Genomic DNA, 19,431 nt, shown 5'->3' with positions numbered 1-19,431 from the left:
TCAGGAGGTATGTATAGTGTAATAATAAATAAGCTGATCGAGAAATAAAAATATTTACCAACAACTACATCAATCAGCGGGGCAAGATTTAAAATCTCGGACACATCACAGTTGAACAATTTGATTTGCTGACTGCAGGCAATAAGCATTTCTAATTACATTAAATATAGTAGGCAGCAACTCAGAGTTGGTGATGTCCGGAAAAAGCCATGTTTCGGTAAGCAAAATTATATAAAAATCGGCAGAATTTGTAGCGGTATAATTGGTGAGTTTTTGTTCGAAGTCCTTGCACATTTTGATAAAATAAACGAAGTGTGTGGGTCTTCCTGTTGGATCCTAATAGTTTTCCCGTTGGATAGTTCGGTCATTGGCAGTTGATACTATGATAGGTGCCCATTCACACGGGTATCAAGCTGTGTTTTGAGAGATTTGTAGAGAGAATTTTGCAGCGGTGTTTTGTCTGTTGTTAGAATAACAGCTTTGAACTTATCAGATTTTAGTAATGTCTTAATGTTCCTAAGAACATTGTGAACTACATCATAGGAGTAAAAAGGGATTTTCAATGGGCGCTTACGATTCAAGATCGACGGATTTACCCAATTGCTTTACAGTAAAATCAGGTGCTTGGATTATCGAATAGTTAAGTATCTTATTTATAGATCTAACATCATCATTTTGCTAGTCAACTTTACTACCATCCGGAAGCTCAGGCAAGTTGAATGCTACTAGATTATTCTTACGTTTTTCCCGGTCTGAAATCTCTTGAACTATGTTTTCAACATTTGACTGGTCCAGAGCCGGCCCCGTAGTAACGGTGGAGCCGGTAGAAGAACGTTCAGTTCTAAGGATTTCCAGGTCCTTCTGCACAGTTACAACAAGGCTTGTTACTTCGTGTTGGACAATAAAAAGTCAGTTTACGATTTTTAGATTTTAGTAGCTGAGATTCGTTTCTCGACAGACCAAATAAACCAATGTATGAACTGTGATTAAAAGTACGACATAGGTCGCAAGAAATCTTCAACTCGAAATCGTCAACTTTGAAGGATTACTAAGTGGAAGTTACTAAGAATAAAGGTTGAATAAGGCGTGTTAAACTTTTAAGTGTTGAGTGTTACTCCTATTGTGAATAAAGATAAAACGTTATGGACTCCTTATATTTTACAAGCGGTATAAATGAATTAACACACCATATCTTTTTATGATTCAGAACAAAATAGTGTGATAAACCTTCGTTAAAACTCCAGAATAAATTTGTAAACGTTAATAAACCGTACGAGAAAGTTTTAAAACGCAATAACATAGTTTGGCTAGTTACGGAATTGTATTAACGATCAAAAAGCGAGATGCGACGTGAAATTGCAAAAGGTAAATTGTAACGTTCTGGCTATTGTAACGAAAGAGTTTCCATTTCGTAGGCAAACGGGATTGAAACCGAGCCTCTGGATCTGAATAATATTAGAAAAGTTGAAATCCCCGCTGGATTATAGCTGACACCGAGTACTTTTGGTTCCCATTAAACACACACAGGACTCTCATTTTACAAGTTATAATGTTCCACTTTAACGGGAACTCCCGCTTGGTGCCATCTCCTTCTAAATCATTGTCTTCATAAAGTATAGTGTTTCACTTAATATTAACAGATAATTAGATAATCGTGCATTAATTACCTGTACAACGGTTCCAATATCGTTTCCTTAAACCATAAAACCATGGCAACTGCATCATCTCTGTCCCTGGGGGTTATGTCACATGGTAATCCTTTCTTCTTCCCCAATACTCCTTGAACATCTTCCATGGGTACTGAAACAAAATTTTGCTGTGTTATTGATCCTAAAAAATTATGTATACAACTATAAAATTATAAGATAATTAATCTTTCTTAATGTAGACATTAATATTGAGCGAATATTAAACTGACGAGGATTTAATTGAAGTCGATTGAAGTTTTACGATCCAAAGCTAAAAATAAGCGCCTATCTGTAAAAGTGCTTGAATATTAATGCGATGGTTTCATGGTGGACCGCTTTCAGTTATCGATCTACTTAGCGCCATAAAGTTAGCTTAAATGTAAGCCAGTTATACGGTGAACGTTCCGGAAGAGTATGGAGTCATAAACCGCGTATACGTTAGGTTAAAATGGGCTTTGGAATTATTAATTGAAACGACCCGATTGGCCGAAAAGCTCTGAATTTGAATTTAGTAATTATTAAATTTAATACGAGGAAAGAGGAATGCCGGCAACACCTAACCTTTATATCGATCGGCAAACAGATTATCTAAATTGCTTACTTTGTAAACATTGTAATTGGAAAAGTTTATCCTTCCTCTTTCACAATGGCGACGGTACTCGAGACGGAGACGATCGTTCGACTCAAACCTTTCCATTCGGTAGAGCCAGCGGCTATTCAGATAATGGAGATTATGGAAATAATGAACGGTGGTCTACTAGACGATAAGAATATTACTCCTCTTCTGAGACGAATAAGAACTAATGGGTTCACCAACAAAGAACTCTTCTCCTCCCATTATGTCTTGTAATGAGTAATCAGTAATTAGCGATAAAAACAGCTTAAAGACTATATAGATATTCAACAACATTTCCATTCCACGAAGTACTTCTATAACGCAAACCTTTCCGTTCTAACTCATTCGGACTTCAGCGGAACGGTTATCTTATTGCCATCTACGATATTATCCCCTTTTATTTCCAACTCTTCGGACTGGTTGGAGAAAGCATTACGTTTTAATGGAGACACATCCTTGACATACTGAACTATCTCCACAGGGATCTTTAAAACACCCCGGCTGGATGAAATGAGAGGACGGATAGACTTCCGTTGCATCTAGCGAGTTTTATAGGAACAATCGGTCGCGAAAGTCTGAAAACTCAATTGTTTCCTAGGAAAAGTTTCTACTCTGCAGGATGCAAAAATAACGGAATTTATTCTTGAAAACTGTTTCCTGCTAGTTAAACAAAATTCAGACTATAAGGTAAACTATAACGTATTGAATTTAATTCAATTAGAAAAAAAAAAGTTCAATAATATACAAAAATTCTAAATTCAATCTAGACACAGCAAACGATTGGAAATGAATAAGCGAATTTGAAGTGAGTGACAATTTTCAAACTAGCATTGATACACATTAAAGCAAAAATCGGCCTCCAACAAACGGTTAATTGACACATGCCAATCTGCCTGCATAATATCGCCTCTACTATTTGAACGATAGTAATTGTGTCGTCGTAATATAATTGCTTTAACAAGGTAAATCACCGCAGTTTATAACAAATGTGAATAATAAATGTGATAAATATGGCGTGATAATTGATTTATATCATTATTAATTCGAAACATCAACGTATTATTGGTCGTTATTTGAAATAATAATTCTACTTTTACACAGATATACAAACGAATTTCTTTTTAAAACACATATTCTGTGTATTCTTAAATCTATTAATGTGTTTAAAACGAGGTTTTTCAATGTGAATCTTGTCAATGTGGTTATTTCTAAATCATCTAATGTTTGGTTATTTAGTATATCAATTAATTTTATTCATTTCATATTATTGACAGAAGATTGGTTGCGCTCATAGACTTCGGTACTGCTTATGGAAGACTATGTACTGCTTGCAAGAGAATGATTGTAGAAGACTACATAATAATGTTATTAGTTATGTTAGATATAATGTTGTGTAGAAGACTGTCATAGAAGCAGTCATAGACGTAGGTACTGCTATGGAAGACTATGTATTGCTTGCAAGAGAATGCTGGCAGAAGACCAAATACTGCTGACAGGAGATTAGAACCTACTGGCAGAACAATAGATATTGCTGACAGAGGACTAGATACTGCCAATTAAAGATTAGATCATGCTAATGGAAGTTGGTGAAGTAATGTTGTATACTACAGCAAGAATGCTGTAATATATATATATATATATTCATATGAAAATATGAGGTAATTTTCTTTAGGGCAAACAGAAAAAGTTATGCAACTTTGATCAAATGCTGCTGGAGAAATCCCACCCTAATACTTTAACCACCGTTCTCGGATAACAAGAAACATATTTGATATGTGGTTTAAAAATAAATTTATTCCTCACGTAAAAACGTATAGGATAGCAAAAGCCTTCTTCAAAAAAGCAATATTGCTTCTTGATAACGTACCACCTCAAAAGCGTGTCAACTGAGAACGGAATCACTGATTTGTATCTTCCGCCTAATACTACTCTCCTGATACAACCCAAGGATCATCTAAATATTGACTCAAAGGTTTTGGTTTATGGACACATAACCAATTATTATCTAGTTGTGCAGCCAATGCTTTTCAAATCGATCAACTCACATTTCAAAGTTAAATGGTTTTCTGCCATGACTAAATCGCTTTTGCTTGTCGGCGGTGTTCAAGTCGAAGTTTGCACTTACCCCTACAAAAAGCACTGTTTCCGAGGTCGCTTGCAGCTGAGACACTTCAATCGAGAGTCCTAAAGGTAACACGAGCGAGGATATAACTCGGCCGCAAGCAACCTCGGCTTCGTCCTCTCAATGGATGAAAATAGAACATGGGGATATTGCCATACAACTAACTGGTGTGTATAAGACAGCTAAGACACAGTTTTGCTCTTCATCAAGCACTTAGCCTAGCTTGCTTGCTGCAAAGACGTTTAATCCAAACTCTTAAAGGCAAGGTGATTGAGGAAATGCCTCAATCAAAACGCGCAAGTCACCTCAGCTTTATTCTCTCAATTTTTGACTTTCTGCTGGTCATTAAACCATTTACCGAGGTCACTTGCAGCTGAGGCGCTATAATCTTGACTTGTAAAGGCAACACAATCGAAGAAAAAGCCTCGTCAACAAGCTTTATTCTCTCAATTAACAAACCTTTAACGTGAAAAAATATTGACGAAATTAAAAAGAAATTATTAATATTTCTTTCACCAACTAATTTTTTAATACAATGTTATGTTATAATCAAACAAATAAAATAAAATAGTCTACAAACACCAAAACTAATTATTGAAACGCAAATTGAATCAGATGCGATTTAATCTTTCTACCACGAAGTTTATTAAAAATTCAATTAAAACACTGTTACATAAAATTACTACTTTCTTAAGCTAAATGTGAGAACAAAGCGCAATATAATTGAAAACAAATTCAACTTCATATTGTAGAAAATATAATTTCATCGAAATCCGTATGTATAAACTTATGCCGTTGAAATTAAATGATAAATCGTACCGTAAATTTAATTATTAAGTTTTTTACAAAGCAGGTTTTAAAATAACCATGTTACATCCAATAGTATATAAATATATTCCACTCATTTCCTTGTATTTAACTTGAATTCATACTCTTTATTTCATACCAACGACACGACTTTGGTTTTACACGATGCAGATAACGCATCTTCAATGTGAAAGCTTCAAGCTTTGCTTACACCGCCAGATTTTTTACTTTTAATTCGGAAACAGTTACTATTCTTTATATTTCAGGCTTTTTAAATGAGACAATATAAGTGCACGAAACAGAAGGAGGATATTGCAATAACGTTTCCAACTCGTTATTGAAAGGAATGCTTCACATGGACGTAACCTGAATATTGGATCGAACTTACAGGTGTCGTGAAAAGGAATTACGTGATTTGGAACGTGATTTTGGCGGACCAGCTCAGCGCAGCTAGACACCCACGCTGCCGTCAGCCGTAGTGCAAACTGTCCGGAAAAGCTCACGGAGTGATCGATTGCAATTTAAACTGAGCCGCACCACTTGCCTGGATGAATTAGGAGAGGTTTGCCCGTTTACAAAGCCGGCACCGGGGATCGTAACTTTAACCAGTAATGGCTTATGAAAAGGCTGGAAGGCCGATCCCAACCACGCATACGCTTCAAATTTAACTTCCTCATAAAAGGTGATCACCCTCTTCAGGAATTTGCTTCCGGAAGGAAAGATGAATAATAAAATAACTGTGTCGCCGAAAGTGCAACATTATGTAGATGAAATTTCTGGTTGTTCGTCACGGGAACGTGTGTTCGTCGGAGTTGAAAAGTAAGACCCGTTCCATGGGGTTTTACGAAACCCCCACTGGATAACTTCAGTTTCATTACCTCCGACCTAGACGAGCCAACTAAATCGGCGAAGACAAATTCTGCCGTCCCTGAGGCAAGATTAAATCGTCTCCCTCAAGAAATTCGGATCTACGATGATGCCGTCCGCGAAGGTACTTTTCACGTAGTTAAGACGGAGTTAATTGTTGAATTTCACCTGAAGGGACGACTAATTAAGTCGATCCACTTGGCACTTCATTTGTTTCGTTAATTATATTCTACCAAACTATTAATCTCAATTTAAGTGGCACTTAAAAAATATAAGATTTAAATTTAAGGTATAATATTGTATGATTGTATTAAAAGAACTGAAGGTATCTTTTGAATTGGTACGATATCGAGCCAACGGGCGGATTTATTGTTGAGATACCGTCATCATTTACTTTCCCCTAAGGTATATATTTTTCGGCCCCTTATCTTAATTTGGCCATTTCCCAGTATTGTGTTTTATTATAAAAGGAAACGAAAGAGAGGGTTCGTGTCCCTTCCCTCATTTAAGTGATTAAAATTTCTCACCATTCAAGTGAACGCTTCTTCGAAACGTATCTTTAAAGTAATACGTCGTACACGTTAAGCGCAAGCACGAAAACAGGAAAAGTTTGCGATAAAATGCATTACAGCAATCGAACCTACGCGGCTTCGCTTGGGGAGGCGACTTTGCCCAGCCGCGAAATTGGTTTTCTTCTGTTTCATTACGACCAAACAAATATTCCCTTAGCCAATATGAACACGGCAGTTTCAGCTGCCGAGCCTCAGAAACTCCGCGGAAAACTACCAAGGGAGTTTATTGTACATCTAATAAGATGTGGAAATTCAGAAACTTTTTGAAAAAAAATTGTATTGTACCCGACCACGTCGTTGTTAACGAATCGAATTCTCAAGTTCTTTGATGTGCCCCAAGAGACCACAAAATCAAAAATCTCTCCAAAAGGGACATTGCCGTTTAAGTTAATTTGGAGTTAACGAAGTTAAGTCGTTATGTGACGTGTCCCCCTTTTCCCCATTTCGGTTCCCAACGGATTACAGTCATTCGTTTTGTGCCACAGGCAAATTCGAACAACCAGATAAAGGAATAATTGGTTAATGAGATTCAGTTGATGTTGGGCGAGCGTCGAAAATAAAGGCCTCTCCAGAGACTTCTCACAGAAATATCAAGTTTTTGTCTTTTCGCAATTCAAACAGTGTTATTCGAGAGTCCAAAGAACTGACAGGTATATTTTCTCGTTTATGATTGATCACTATATACGCTATCTAACCCAAACATCGCTCCTCTTCTCTATGCATCCTATATCATGGTAGATGAAGTAATAAGTTTTACATTGAATCTCGGTCTATCGATTTACCTATGACCGAAGCAAACGAGTCAATATATTGAGATGTCAAAGACAATCGAACCGTCCCCAGAAATTTAGTGCTTCCAATCATGCAATACCATACGTATTTCTGCGTTCGAACTCACGCAGTACATCTACAAATACTAACATAACTGTCTTTGTCACTCCAGTATCAAAGGTGAGGTCATAGCCTCTCTTCGGTAATTAATACACAATTCCATACATCTCCCATTTCAATTATAATATCTGCTGATACGCACACTTACATAAATTTCTAATTGTCCTGCTTTTGTTGGTGTAACCCATACACCCGAAATATTTAACCATTCTTTTCGTCTTGACAGACCTCCTTCACCTTTGTTCCGTTCGTGAGTTGGAAAAAAATTTTCGAGAGCACTTTGACACATCAAAGCTAAAGTAAAAGCCTGCAAAAGCAATGGGGACCTTTATGTGTTTTTTCTCTAGTAGAAACCGCAAAAGTGAAACAACCCAGCTACTTCAAACTTCCAAATAAAATCATCGTCCAGCTGCTTGCTACTTCAACAGTCTACTTTTAGATTCTGGGATTTTTGCGTACTTCAATCGAAAATCATATTAACGTTTCTATATGAACTGTTAACTTAAATAAATTTAGGTGATGGCGAATCACATTATAATAACATTTAAATACATTAAAAGGCTTATATTCTCAATTTTGTTTTTGGACTGTAAATATTTCTTTCGATTATTACGGGGAAGGGACTGTCCGTTATAGCAAAAAGGTTATATAAAAATTTTTAATTTGCACTTCAAACTGTTTGCTGCATCACGGGAACAGGTGCACACTTCGAAGGCCCGTTCGTGGCGTCACGCATAGATAAGCAACTACTATTTCACACCTTGAATTAGCAAATATTTAATTTATTCTATTCGTGTTTTGTAATGTTGTTAGTTTGAGACTTAAGGATCATAATATAAAATAAAGATCTTGATGGAGTTTAGCCGTGCGCCTCTTAAGACTGCTAAACCCGAATGTTTCTTGTTCTATGTTTAACGTTAGTTCTACTTTTAGTTCAATAAAAATATACAACAATCTAATGCTGAATAACAACTAAAACTAGAACTACCGTCCTTGATTTATATATCGTATAGACAACTCGGGGAATACCCCCAGTATATCTATGAACATGGAATATTGCAACTTGATTAGTTCAAAATCCTTTACCTTAAAGAATTCTGTTGTGCTGAGACAAACATAGGTGCGATATATTGTCCAGCAAGTCACAAAATGACGCAACAACTACACAAAGACTTGTTCGCAAAATTAGGCTCAAGGTTCATCATTGGAGGAGACACCAAATACACAGCGTGTTTCATGTTGCTTACATGTTGCTATTAATATCGCAAACTAGCAACATGTATTATTAGCAGCAATTATAGCAGCATGTAAGCAGCATGAAAGCCCTGTAAATTAACATCTAATCACATGTCAATTTTATTAATCGTTAGTCATAACAAAAGCAAGCTGATTTAAAATAAAAATGATTTTGAAGCTCAGGCTTAAAATCTTATTGAATAAATTGGAGCAGCTGCAACTGGTAATTGAAATGAAAAACAGTGCCAAAAACTAAACATTACTGAAAAAGAAAAAACAAAAGGTCGTGGAATAGTTGTCATAAACAACTATTCCTAAACAAAATATTTGATAAGGTCAACCCGCTGCCGTCACCTGCCAAGCCATCAAGTGCTCCTTAAGTTTAGGCCTGAAACGCTGCTCACTCCCTTACTTAAATTCATTGAATTATATACACTAGACACAACATAAGAGTACGTTCTTTTAAAAATTTCTAGACGATGTTTAGGTATTGTTAAAGTATGCCTGTGTTTAATGTTAAGGTTATGGACATCGGTTCTAAACGTAATTTTATTATAAAGATAAGGAGGAGATTTATCCATAATAATTCTATGAAATAAGCATGCAGAATGTAACTCCCTACGTCGCCACATACTCAACCAACCATGCCACCCCAAATGCGATATCCTCTTATACCTTCTGATGCCAAATATGAAACGAAGACACGCATTTTGAACCCGCTGAATTCGGCGAATATCATCAGCATCAATGCATGAATTATAAAGAACATCGCCAAAAGTGAAACCAGAGAGCACAAGTGGGCTTCACATACGTCGGCTTTAAGTCGGCAGTGTAGCATATGTCGATTGTTATAAACTAGCTTCAGAGTGCAATGTGCCGAGTTAACAAAGCTACTAATATGTTTTTTAAAACTCAGACGAGAGTCCATAATAACACCAAGATTGCAAGTTTCAGAGGAAGTCGGTAGTCCAGCGTCTTGCAGAACCAGATGAAAATTGTCTGACAAATGTAAGTCATCTATCAATCTGCCACCACAGGGCCTAAAAATAACCACTGAGGATTTGGAATGATTAACCGTTAGATATACCTGAGAAGCATATACTACTAAATTGTCCAAGTCAGTATTTGTCCTATTCACTGCCATATTTAGTTCATCAGATTTAAAGCTATAATATATTTGAGTATCGTCAGCGTACATATGATAATCACAATATTTTAAGCAGGCGCAAAGCTGAAATGTATAAATCAGGTACAATAAAGGCCCGAGGACAGAACCCTGAGGTACACCCAACACAACACTAAAAAATCTGAGTATTATTCGATTTCAGTGGGTTATCCGTACTGAAATAGATTACAAAGGTAACATTTGAGCAAAGGGATGGCTGAATCAGATAACCCTATATAATCTAAGATCAAAAATAAAGTTTTGTAATGCAACGTGTCGAATGCTTTAGTCCAATGAGACAAATACAGTGAGACATCCATCGTCTACTCTCCTCAATATGTCGTCAGTGACATCCAGAAGTGCAGTGGTGCAAGTGTAACCAGGGCGGAACCAAGACTGTTTAGGTGGGAAAGTATTATTTTCGGTGACAAAAGCTCTTAACCTCTCGGCAATAAGCTTTTCTAAGATTTTTAATAGAATGGGTAAGATACTGATGGGCCTAATATATTTCAGACCTGAAGGGTTTTTAGTTTTTGGGATAGGCATTATCAAAGCAATCTTCGATTGGTCAGAAAATTATTAACTAAGCAATCTCCTCTTGTAATATCAAGGTAAAATTTAGAGATGTAGTGACAGACAACATTGGATGATTATTATAAAAATCTTGCAAATCACGATCACCCGAGAAATTAACCTGTGTCGATTGACCATAACAATTCGTTTGATTAGGTCTACCCAAAGTGTCCGAAATGTTTTGACGTCTGATAGGAGTAGCACCCAGGGATTTAATAGGACTCCATAGTGTAAGAAATGCGTGCTTTTCGCGAAGCACGGACGAGTTGGTAATATTTCTCAGAGATTTATAATAATCGAAATGATGTGGATTTTTAGTTTTTTTTTTAATTTAAGTACGCTTTATCTCGAAGTCTTATTAACATTCTGACATTATCATTTGAATCCGCAATGAATGAATTCATACAGAGTAGACGTGTGGCATCGCTCTCCCTGATATAATTTACAAATCTCTTTAAAATGTACGGTACCAGAGGTAAAACCGGTGGTTCTATAGTGGATGAAGAAAGTATTGTGGACAAGATAATTAACAAATTATTTTTATCGGACGAATTTTTCGAAAAAATTTCGCAAGAAGTAAGTGAAAAAGTTGTCCATAAGCTACAAAGTCAACTCAATGAAGCAAATCGGGAAATAAAATGCCTTAAAAAGCAGAGGTTAATTCTAAAGTCGAGGAGCTTGAACAATATACAAGAAAGGATAATCTTCGTATTTATGGTTTAACTGAAATGGAGGCGGAGAAAACCGATGAGTTGATTATCAACTTGTTTCGTTAAAAGAAGCCACAAAAACGTTGGGTACCAAAGTTGCCTGGACAAGTAATTGTCGTATTTTTACAAAATTCAAAAATAGGAAGACTGAGATCTGTTCTCTGGATGACATAGCAAGGATCAAGGGAGCGGATGGCGTTTAGTCACAGAAGAGAGTACGCATAGTGGTGAATTTTGTTTAGTTTTCATTATTATTATTACTTTTATTTTGTTACATTTTACTTTGTTTTTATTTTTTTTTTGATTTGTAGTTATTCTTTTTTTCTGTATATTAGTATTATTCTATTTTAATTGATTATTACTTCATTAATTTAATTTGAGGGTCTATGTAAATTGCTTCGCATTGTTGTGATGTCAGGACTGCTTATCGGGCATTTAAATATTCGTTCACTACTTACAAAATTAAATAGTGTATCTCAAATTTAATATGATATGAAATATGATATATTTTGTGTTTTTGAAACTTGGTTATCTTCAACTACATCTGATGACATGATAAACATTGATGGTTTTAAATCTTTCAGGAGGGATACAGTTGGGCGTGGAGGTGGCGTGGCTATGAACATACGCCAGCATTTGCAGAGTGATCTCATGAATTCTATAGCTGATTATGAGCAGGTATGGGTCTCTGTCAGGACCAAATTGAGTATAATAGCGATTGGTTGTGTTTACAATTCCCCTGGTTTAAATAATGTTCTTTTTAACATTCAACTGGAATGCCAGTTGGTTGATCTTAAAATGTCTTATGAGTATGTGTTGTGTCTTGGTGATCTAAACATAGATTTATTGAATTTGCATAGTGCGGACACCATGAGATTAATGTCTGTTTTTGAATCACTGGACTTAGTACAATTGATTCAGAGTGTAGTGGTAAAATAAGTTAATATTAAGTATTGATAGTGTAAGATATTGCAATTAATGCAAACTCAGGTGTTTTCGACGCTTCGTATTGCGAATTGAACGTCGTTGCACCGAAGGTTAATAAACGTTTGAATTGCAGAATAAATAATTAATTGTCGTCCGAACGTTAAACGAACATCATGTAATTAACCACAATAAATTCGTTGTTCACACTGTCAAAAGGAACTTTATTTTAAATCCCGACATTACAAGAGTCCTACAAGGATCACTGCTATTCTTCTACGTTGCTGGATATAGTTGCTGTGTCTGCTGCGCTTGTTGTTCTGGATCATGGTGTTCAGGACAATGAAGCATCTAACCATGAAATTGTATATTGTCACATTGTGTCCACCCATCCACCGGTTAAGCCATTTTGTTATACATATAGAGATATATTCTTCTTCTTTCCCATAAGATTTTACAAATGATTTAAATAACGCTCCGTTCGACTGTATTTTTAATATGGATGTTGAACATAACGTAAGCTTTTTTAACCAAACAGTCTTAGATTTGTTTAATTTACATGCACCGGTAAAGACGGCACTGATTAGATATAGGCCGAGGATGCCGTGGTTGACAGATAATATCAGATTATTACAGAATTTGAGGAATAAAGCTAAGGCGAGGTTTAGAAGAACTAAAATTGCTGCTCATAGGGATTATTACAAACAATTAAGGAATTATACAACACTTGCGTTACGTAATGAAAAGAAGGCCTATTTTGAATATCTGCACTCTCAGACCAGTGGTGGTAAATTGTGGAGTGCCATTCGATCTATTAATGCTGTGCGAAATAATAAAATTCAAATACCAATCACATTAATGAATGCTTTTGAAATTAATGACGCTTTTCTTGACGGTGTCCCCGTCATAAATAATGATGAGTAATACCGTATTTGACAATATAGGTATGAACTTTCGGCTGGCATTCGTTGATGAAGACACGGTACGAAAAATAATACTAGGTATAAAAGCAAATCTGTTGGGTCGGATGGCATTTCCATTGACATGATTGGGACGATGATTTCTCGTATACTTCCTTACATCACACATATAACGAACAGTTGCATAGAGTTTAATTACTATGCTGAATAGTGTAGATCGGCTATCGTGCTTCCACTACTAAAAAATTCTTCACCAAGAGCTTATAAAGACCTGCTCTCAGTAAAATATTGGAAATGATTATATGTGGTCAGTTGAGAGAACATTTGAACCTTAATAATATTCTGCCTGATTGTCAATCAGGGTTCGTCCCTGGCCGAAGCTGTACAACTGCTTTATTACATGTTACGGATGACCTTATAAGAGCAAAAGATGACAATGATCTCAGCATATTGGTTCTTTTGGACTTTAGCAAAGCGTTTGATACTGTCAACCATCGTATATTGTTGGCAGTTCTTCGACATGTTGGTTGTGATGAGTCGTTTATTCATCTCAATATATATTGTTACTTAACCAATCGTAGACAATGTGTGAAGTTGAATGGTGAGTATTGTATTAGGACCATTACTTTTTTGTCTCTATACGTTCTTGCTACCAAAATATTTGAAATTTTCTGATGTTCACCAATACGCCGATGATACTAAAGTATACCTTAGTTTTCCTAAAGGCCACTTAGGCACAGCAATAGCTAGTATTAACGAGGATCTGCTTCGTCTGTCAGATTACGCAACAAAGCATTCATTAATTTTGAATCCAGAAAAAAAGTTTGCTTGGTAAAGATAGTGTAGTAGAATCTGTGAGTCGCAATGTTGATATTACACTTGGTGGTATGAGTATCCCGATTGCGTCGCAGGCCAAAAACTTGGGTTTAATTATTGACAATTCCTTCAGATACCACAATTATATTTCTAAAATAATTGCTATAGCTTATCAAAATTTAAAATTGTTGTACTGTTTTAAAGACATTTTTAGTGTTAAATTGAAAACAACTCTATGTGAGACTGTGGTACTTTCGTTGTTTAACTACTGTAATCCGGTTTACGGGTCATGTCTTGATGCGGTTGATATTGGTAGGGTGCAAAGGGTGCAGAACGCTTGCATGCGATTTATTTTTAATATACGAAAATTTGACCATATTTCCCATAAATTGAAGGAATTGAAATGGTTTAGCATGCGTGATCGGGTCGTTTTGCAGTCCTTAACATTGTTTCACAGAGTAGTAGTTACCGGCAATCCTCCATATTTGTCCCGTAAGGTGACATTTAGAAGCGACATTTATAATATTAACATTCGTAGAAAAAATCTCATCACATTGCCCATAATACGCTTTATAGCTTTATTTAGGAGATCGTTTACATATAATATATATATTCCATGTGCAACTCTCTCCCTCAAGATGTTAAGAATGAAAATAGTGAAAGATTTAAGGGTATCTTATACAGATATATTTTTAACAACAATGCGATTGTTGGGATAGGTAGAAAAGGCATTCAAATTTGTTTGTATTCTAACATGATTTATGGGTTCGGTTTAAAAGCAGGGAATGTCTTACGGGATATTCATCTGAACCGCCCCTTGAGGTTCTCCAAATACATAACTGTACTGTAACTAGTATTAATATTCTAGTAAATCCATAATCACTGAGGTGTATGATTTAAAATGAGGTAAAAATTAAAAGAGCTCTTTCTCAGTTTTCTAATAAATATACTTAGTACCGATTTCGATAATTACTTATCATCATCAGCTAAATCTACAAGCGAAATTATAACAAAGGCATATAGAAATAAATAAAATAAATAAATAAAATAAGTGAACTTACAGTCAAATAAAAATAAAAGTCACAATATAAAATGATTTAAAAACTAAAATAACGAGAAATAAAGATGTAAAGTGGACGACACTGAACAACACTACAGGTTAAAATGGAGTAATCACAAAGGAATAAAACAAGTTTCGCGGATATATTAAAAACTAGAATTTTAAGTGTGAGTATAGAGGTTTGTAAATGGAACAAAGCTGATCATTCATTAATTTCAGACTTTTATGCTTGTGTTTATCTATCTCGAGTTGTTCTAAAAGGTCTAATTTTTTACCCTTCTTACAGTTGTGTAGGAGAGACACATTGTTATAATCGATGTCATGATTAAATTCCATTTTATGTTGGTAGACATTTGAAGAAGAAGTATTTTTATGTTCCTTAATTCTTTTTGCGAGTTTTCTACCTGTTTGGCCAATGTATAATGCCTCACAATCGTTACATTTAATAGAATAAACACCATTTTTATTTAACATATGTTCTTTGCTTTTGAAGTTAGACAATATATCTATAAGTTTGTAGTTATTTTTAAAACCAATATTGATATTGTTTTAGAATACTTTTAATTTTATAATTTATTGTCATTATAAGGTAAAGAAATAATGGGTCTAATTTTATTATGACATTATATAGTATTTTATTAATTATATTTCGGGGATAGTTATTTTCTATGGCAAGTTTATTTATGAAATTAAATTCGTTTTGTATAGAAGTTGCATTAATAGAATATCTTAGCATTCTGTAGATGTACGATTGGAATACAGAAAATTTATGATTGTTAGGATGGTAAGAGTCATAAGGTATAATTGTGTTTAAGTTTGTTGATTTCCTATATATGTCATAATTTAGATCTAAGTCATTTCTATTTATAGTTAAGTCAAGAAAGTTAATTTTTCTATCTTTTTCAATTTCTAAAGTGAATTTCAACTTCTCATGAATATTATCTATATAACTTAACATTGCTATAAGTTCATCGTTGGTACCTTCCCATAGACAGAAAACATCATCCACATATCTAATCCATTTTTTTTGATGTTGTTAGAATAAGGATTAAGTTTGTTTATAATATAATTATTCTCTGTATAGTCTAGATATAAGTCGGCGATAAATCCAGATATAGATAGACCCATACGTAAACCGTTCTCAAGTTTATAAAACTTTTCGTTAAATTTGCAATAATTCTGCTGAATAATAAATTTGACAAGTGATGTGATATCAGAAGCTATATTTGTGTCTTTATAATGTTCCTCAAATAATTTATAAATAATGTCAATAGTAAAATCAGTATCAACATTTGTGTAAAGATTAGTTACATCAAATGAGATCATAATATTGTTGTTAGGGTTTATGTGTTTTATTTTATTAATAAAGTCTAGTGAATTTTTTATTGTGAATTGAGGATTAAAATTTAATTTTGTAAAAATATCATAAATAATATCAGTAATTTTTGATGTAGGTGATTCGTAACAAGCAGTAATGGGTCTTATAGGTAAATCGGACTTGTGAAGTTTTATCGTGGAGTATAATTGTGGGATAAATGAATTCATTGAGACTAAATTATAAGTGTTTATTCCAAGTTTAACTAGCGTATCTTTGAGTTCTTTGATTATATTTTTAGTTTTAGTAAGGATTGAATTTAAAGGGTCTTTGGGTATTTCAATATATAAGTTGTGTTTTAGAAATTCCAGCGTTTTTGAGGTATAATCATTTTTGTATATTATAACACAACCAGCATTCTTGTCAGTTTTAACGAAAAGAGCATTACTATTTTCAAGTTTTTGTTTTATAGATTTTATAGTTTTTATTTGTGGTGAGGGATGTTTAGGATAATTATTATTAAGTTTTTCACACTTTTTTAAAATAGGAATTATTTCATTTTTGATATCATTTTAAGTAGGTAATTTATTGATAATACAATCTATTTCTATGGCGTTTAGATGTAAATTCGTTGGTGGTTTTAAGGCAAATTTATGACCTTTGTTTAGTAAGTTGATTTCGTTATTATTGAAATGTATATTGGTTAAATTAGCAACATATTTTAATTTAACCGGTACTAAGTATATTTATTAGAAAACTGAGAAAGAGCTCTTTTAATTTTTACCTTATTTTATATAGTATTAATATGTTATTTGTTGTGTAATACGTTATGTTGGGGTATAAAGACATTTATTATTATTATTATTATCAGTAACACCAGGACAGTAATGTTTACGGATAGTAGCTGTACGAAAGGGGGCATGTATATTAAAGATATTGAGAATCTGATTATTAAAAAATTCTACTTTGGCATTGATTTTTTCAAGGTAAACAAGTTCCGACCACGGTATTGCTTTACCGCGTAAAGTTCTTGTAATCCCGATATGTAATTATTATACGTTGTGTAGCTTGAGGAGTAAAGTCAAGAATAAGATATATTAGACACTGATCAGAAATGTCATGTATGGTAACCTGAGTCAATCACCGGGGCATTAATATTTGTAACAATATAATCGATTAGCATAGCGGATGTTGCCGTAATTCTTGTAGGAGTTGTTATAACTCGTTGCAAGTCAAATTGCTCAAAAATGCGGACAAACCGATTACCGTATGTACCATTAATGTCAAGACAGGGACCTAACATTTAAATCGCCAAATTTCATGTCACTTTATACCGTCGGCCGGTCCGTCGCGCTGTTCATAACTCGTTTCTCACGTGTACTCACCAATAGATTCGACACGGAAAGAGAAATAAACTTTTCTGTAAATCGCTATTGAACGACTTTAAACTTAAACAGTTCCCGTACGGTTACTACAAACATTTCGAAATATTTTTATTAGAAAAATCACACATTTAATTAAATGCAAATACAGTTACTGCCAATCTAAAAATAACAATATATTTCAACGAAAATCTTAAATTTAGCAATAAAAGAAAACACAAAAAAAGGAAGATTTATTTACTTAAACTACTGAATCACAATTAGACAAGAACTTACACTGATAAGCATCCATAAAGGCATCCATTGGGGTCTTTTTCAAATGTTTCAGACTAAGATAATCTTATCTTAATCTTTCGTGTGGAAAACAATTTGATCGGGTTGAACCATACATAAATTGCTGATGATTTTGAAATATAAAGCTCTTGGGTTAATACAACGAAGTGCGGTTAGAATAATTTTATTCAATTAGGAGACAAATTTGAGTCCGTATTAAATAATAAATTTCACTCCTTTGTTTGTAATAATACTTAAGTTAGTTTGATTTTACAACGAAGTAAGACTATATTACATCGTAACAGGTTTAAATTATAAACCACAATATGTACTCATCCTTGTGGGTATATTAAACTGCGAAACAGTTCTCTGTGCAGAGAGTGTTGTAGTAACATTTCAAGATAACACCCTGGGGATGTATAATTTGAGCCAACCATGACGGCTAATTCGATACTTACGTGTTTAATAAGAAAAAGTGTGTTTATTGTTAAATTCTTAATGCTTATCGAACGTTTGTGTTACACAGACGTGTTCGAATCGTCCTTAACAATAAATCTGCCACGCGGAACGCGGGCGTTTACAAATTAAAACCACTGGTCGATCTATTTACTGGCGCACGGTCGAACAGACGGTTGGTTTGAAAAAGAAATAAACTCTAAGTGGACGTCGTTTTGTGCCGTTCGCGTATATGTGTGCGCGAGCACTGGAGCGTAAAAAGCAATTACCATGAAATATTCACACGGATTCGCAATTAACGAGTCGGGTGGGCCGTAAACCGTCCTGCAATATTCAGGCGCGGCGCAGGGGCAGTTTATTAGTGGTGTCGAGAGCGGCACGGAGCGTAAAACTTCGGAAATGTGTATTTTTGTCGCGATGCCGACGTCGCCGCCGCAAATAGTACCCATTGTTTCGACGAGAAACTTTTCTCCGGAACAGGGAGAATCGAGTTACGGTTGCCCTCTGTTAAGGAAGTAAGTTAATTCGATTACGTCTTGATTTCTGGGCGAAGAGTACCAGGTATAAACTTTTTAAAAGTTCTTGTTTTATTCGAACTGTTTCTGTTGCCAATAATTGAAATAATTACAATCTATACAGTTCTTAATAATTTTAATTTAAAAGCACTGTTATTGAACTAAACCATAATTATAACCACCACTTGAATAACGAGATTACGTCGACAAGAGCAAATGAGAATTTTCTGCATAATATTTATTGCCCTACTTATCTCAACACATCTCCGACGTTCTCGTGGAACAAATCCCTCTGCACAAGACAGGACCGGTCTTGTCGCGTCGCCGCCAACGCGGTACGCCAGGATAAATTCCCCAACTTTTCGAGATTTATGCCCGTTGCAACATTTCGCTCTTGCCGGTAGTATCAACGTCCGGAATAGACACTTTAAGATGTTAGAGTATCAAAATTATGTATCAGGAAGTTTTCCGTATGTGTTTCAGGAATTTTTCAAAACTAGCAATTCAACAAGATAAATAGAAT

General features: G+C 34.7%; 1 protein-coding gene across 2 annotated transcripts in view; it reads right to left on the bottom strand.

Annotated features, from left to right (window-relative positions):
- Nucleotides 1-19,431, bottom strand: part of LOC111415940 (sidestep IV) — a 213,123-nt gene that overhangs the window by 64,262 nt on the left and 129,430 nt on the right. For both annotated transcript variants that reach the window (XM_023047842.2, XM_023047843.2), the window contains exon 2: nucleotides 1,668-1,800. In XM_023047842.2, coding sequence (XP_022903610.1) covers nucleotides 1,668-1,800 — 133 coding nt within the window. The remainder of the gene's footprint in view (nucleotides 1-1,667; nucleotides 1,801-19,431) is intronic.

Source organism: Onthophagus taurus, chromosome 7 (assembly GCF_036711975.1).
Source record: "Onthophagus taurus isolate NC chromosome 7, IU_Otau_3.0, whole genome shotgun sequence".
Taxonomy (NCBI): domain Eukaryota; kingdom Metazoa; phylum Arthropoda; class Insecta; order Coleoptera; family Scarabaeidae; genus Onthophagus; species Onthophagus taurus.
Note: the sequence above shows the minus strand (reverse complement) of the source record. Positions and strands in the feature narration are given on the sequence as shown.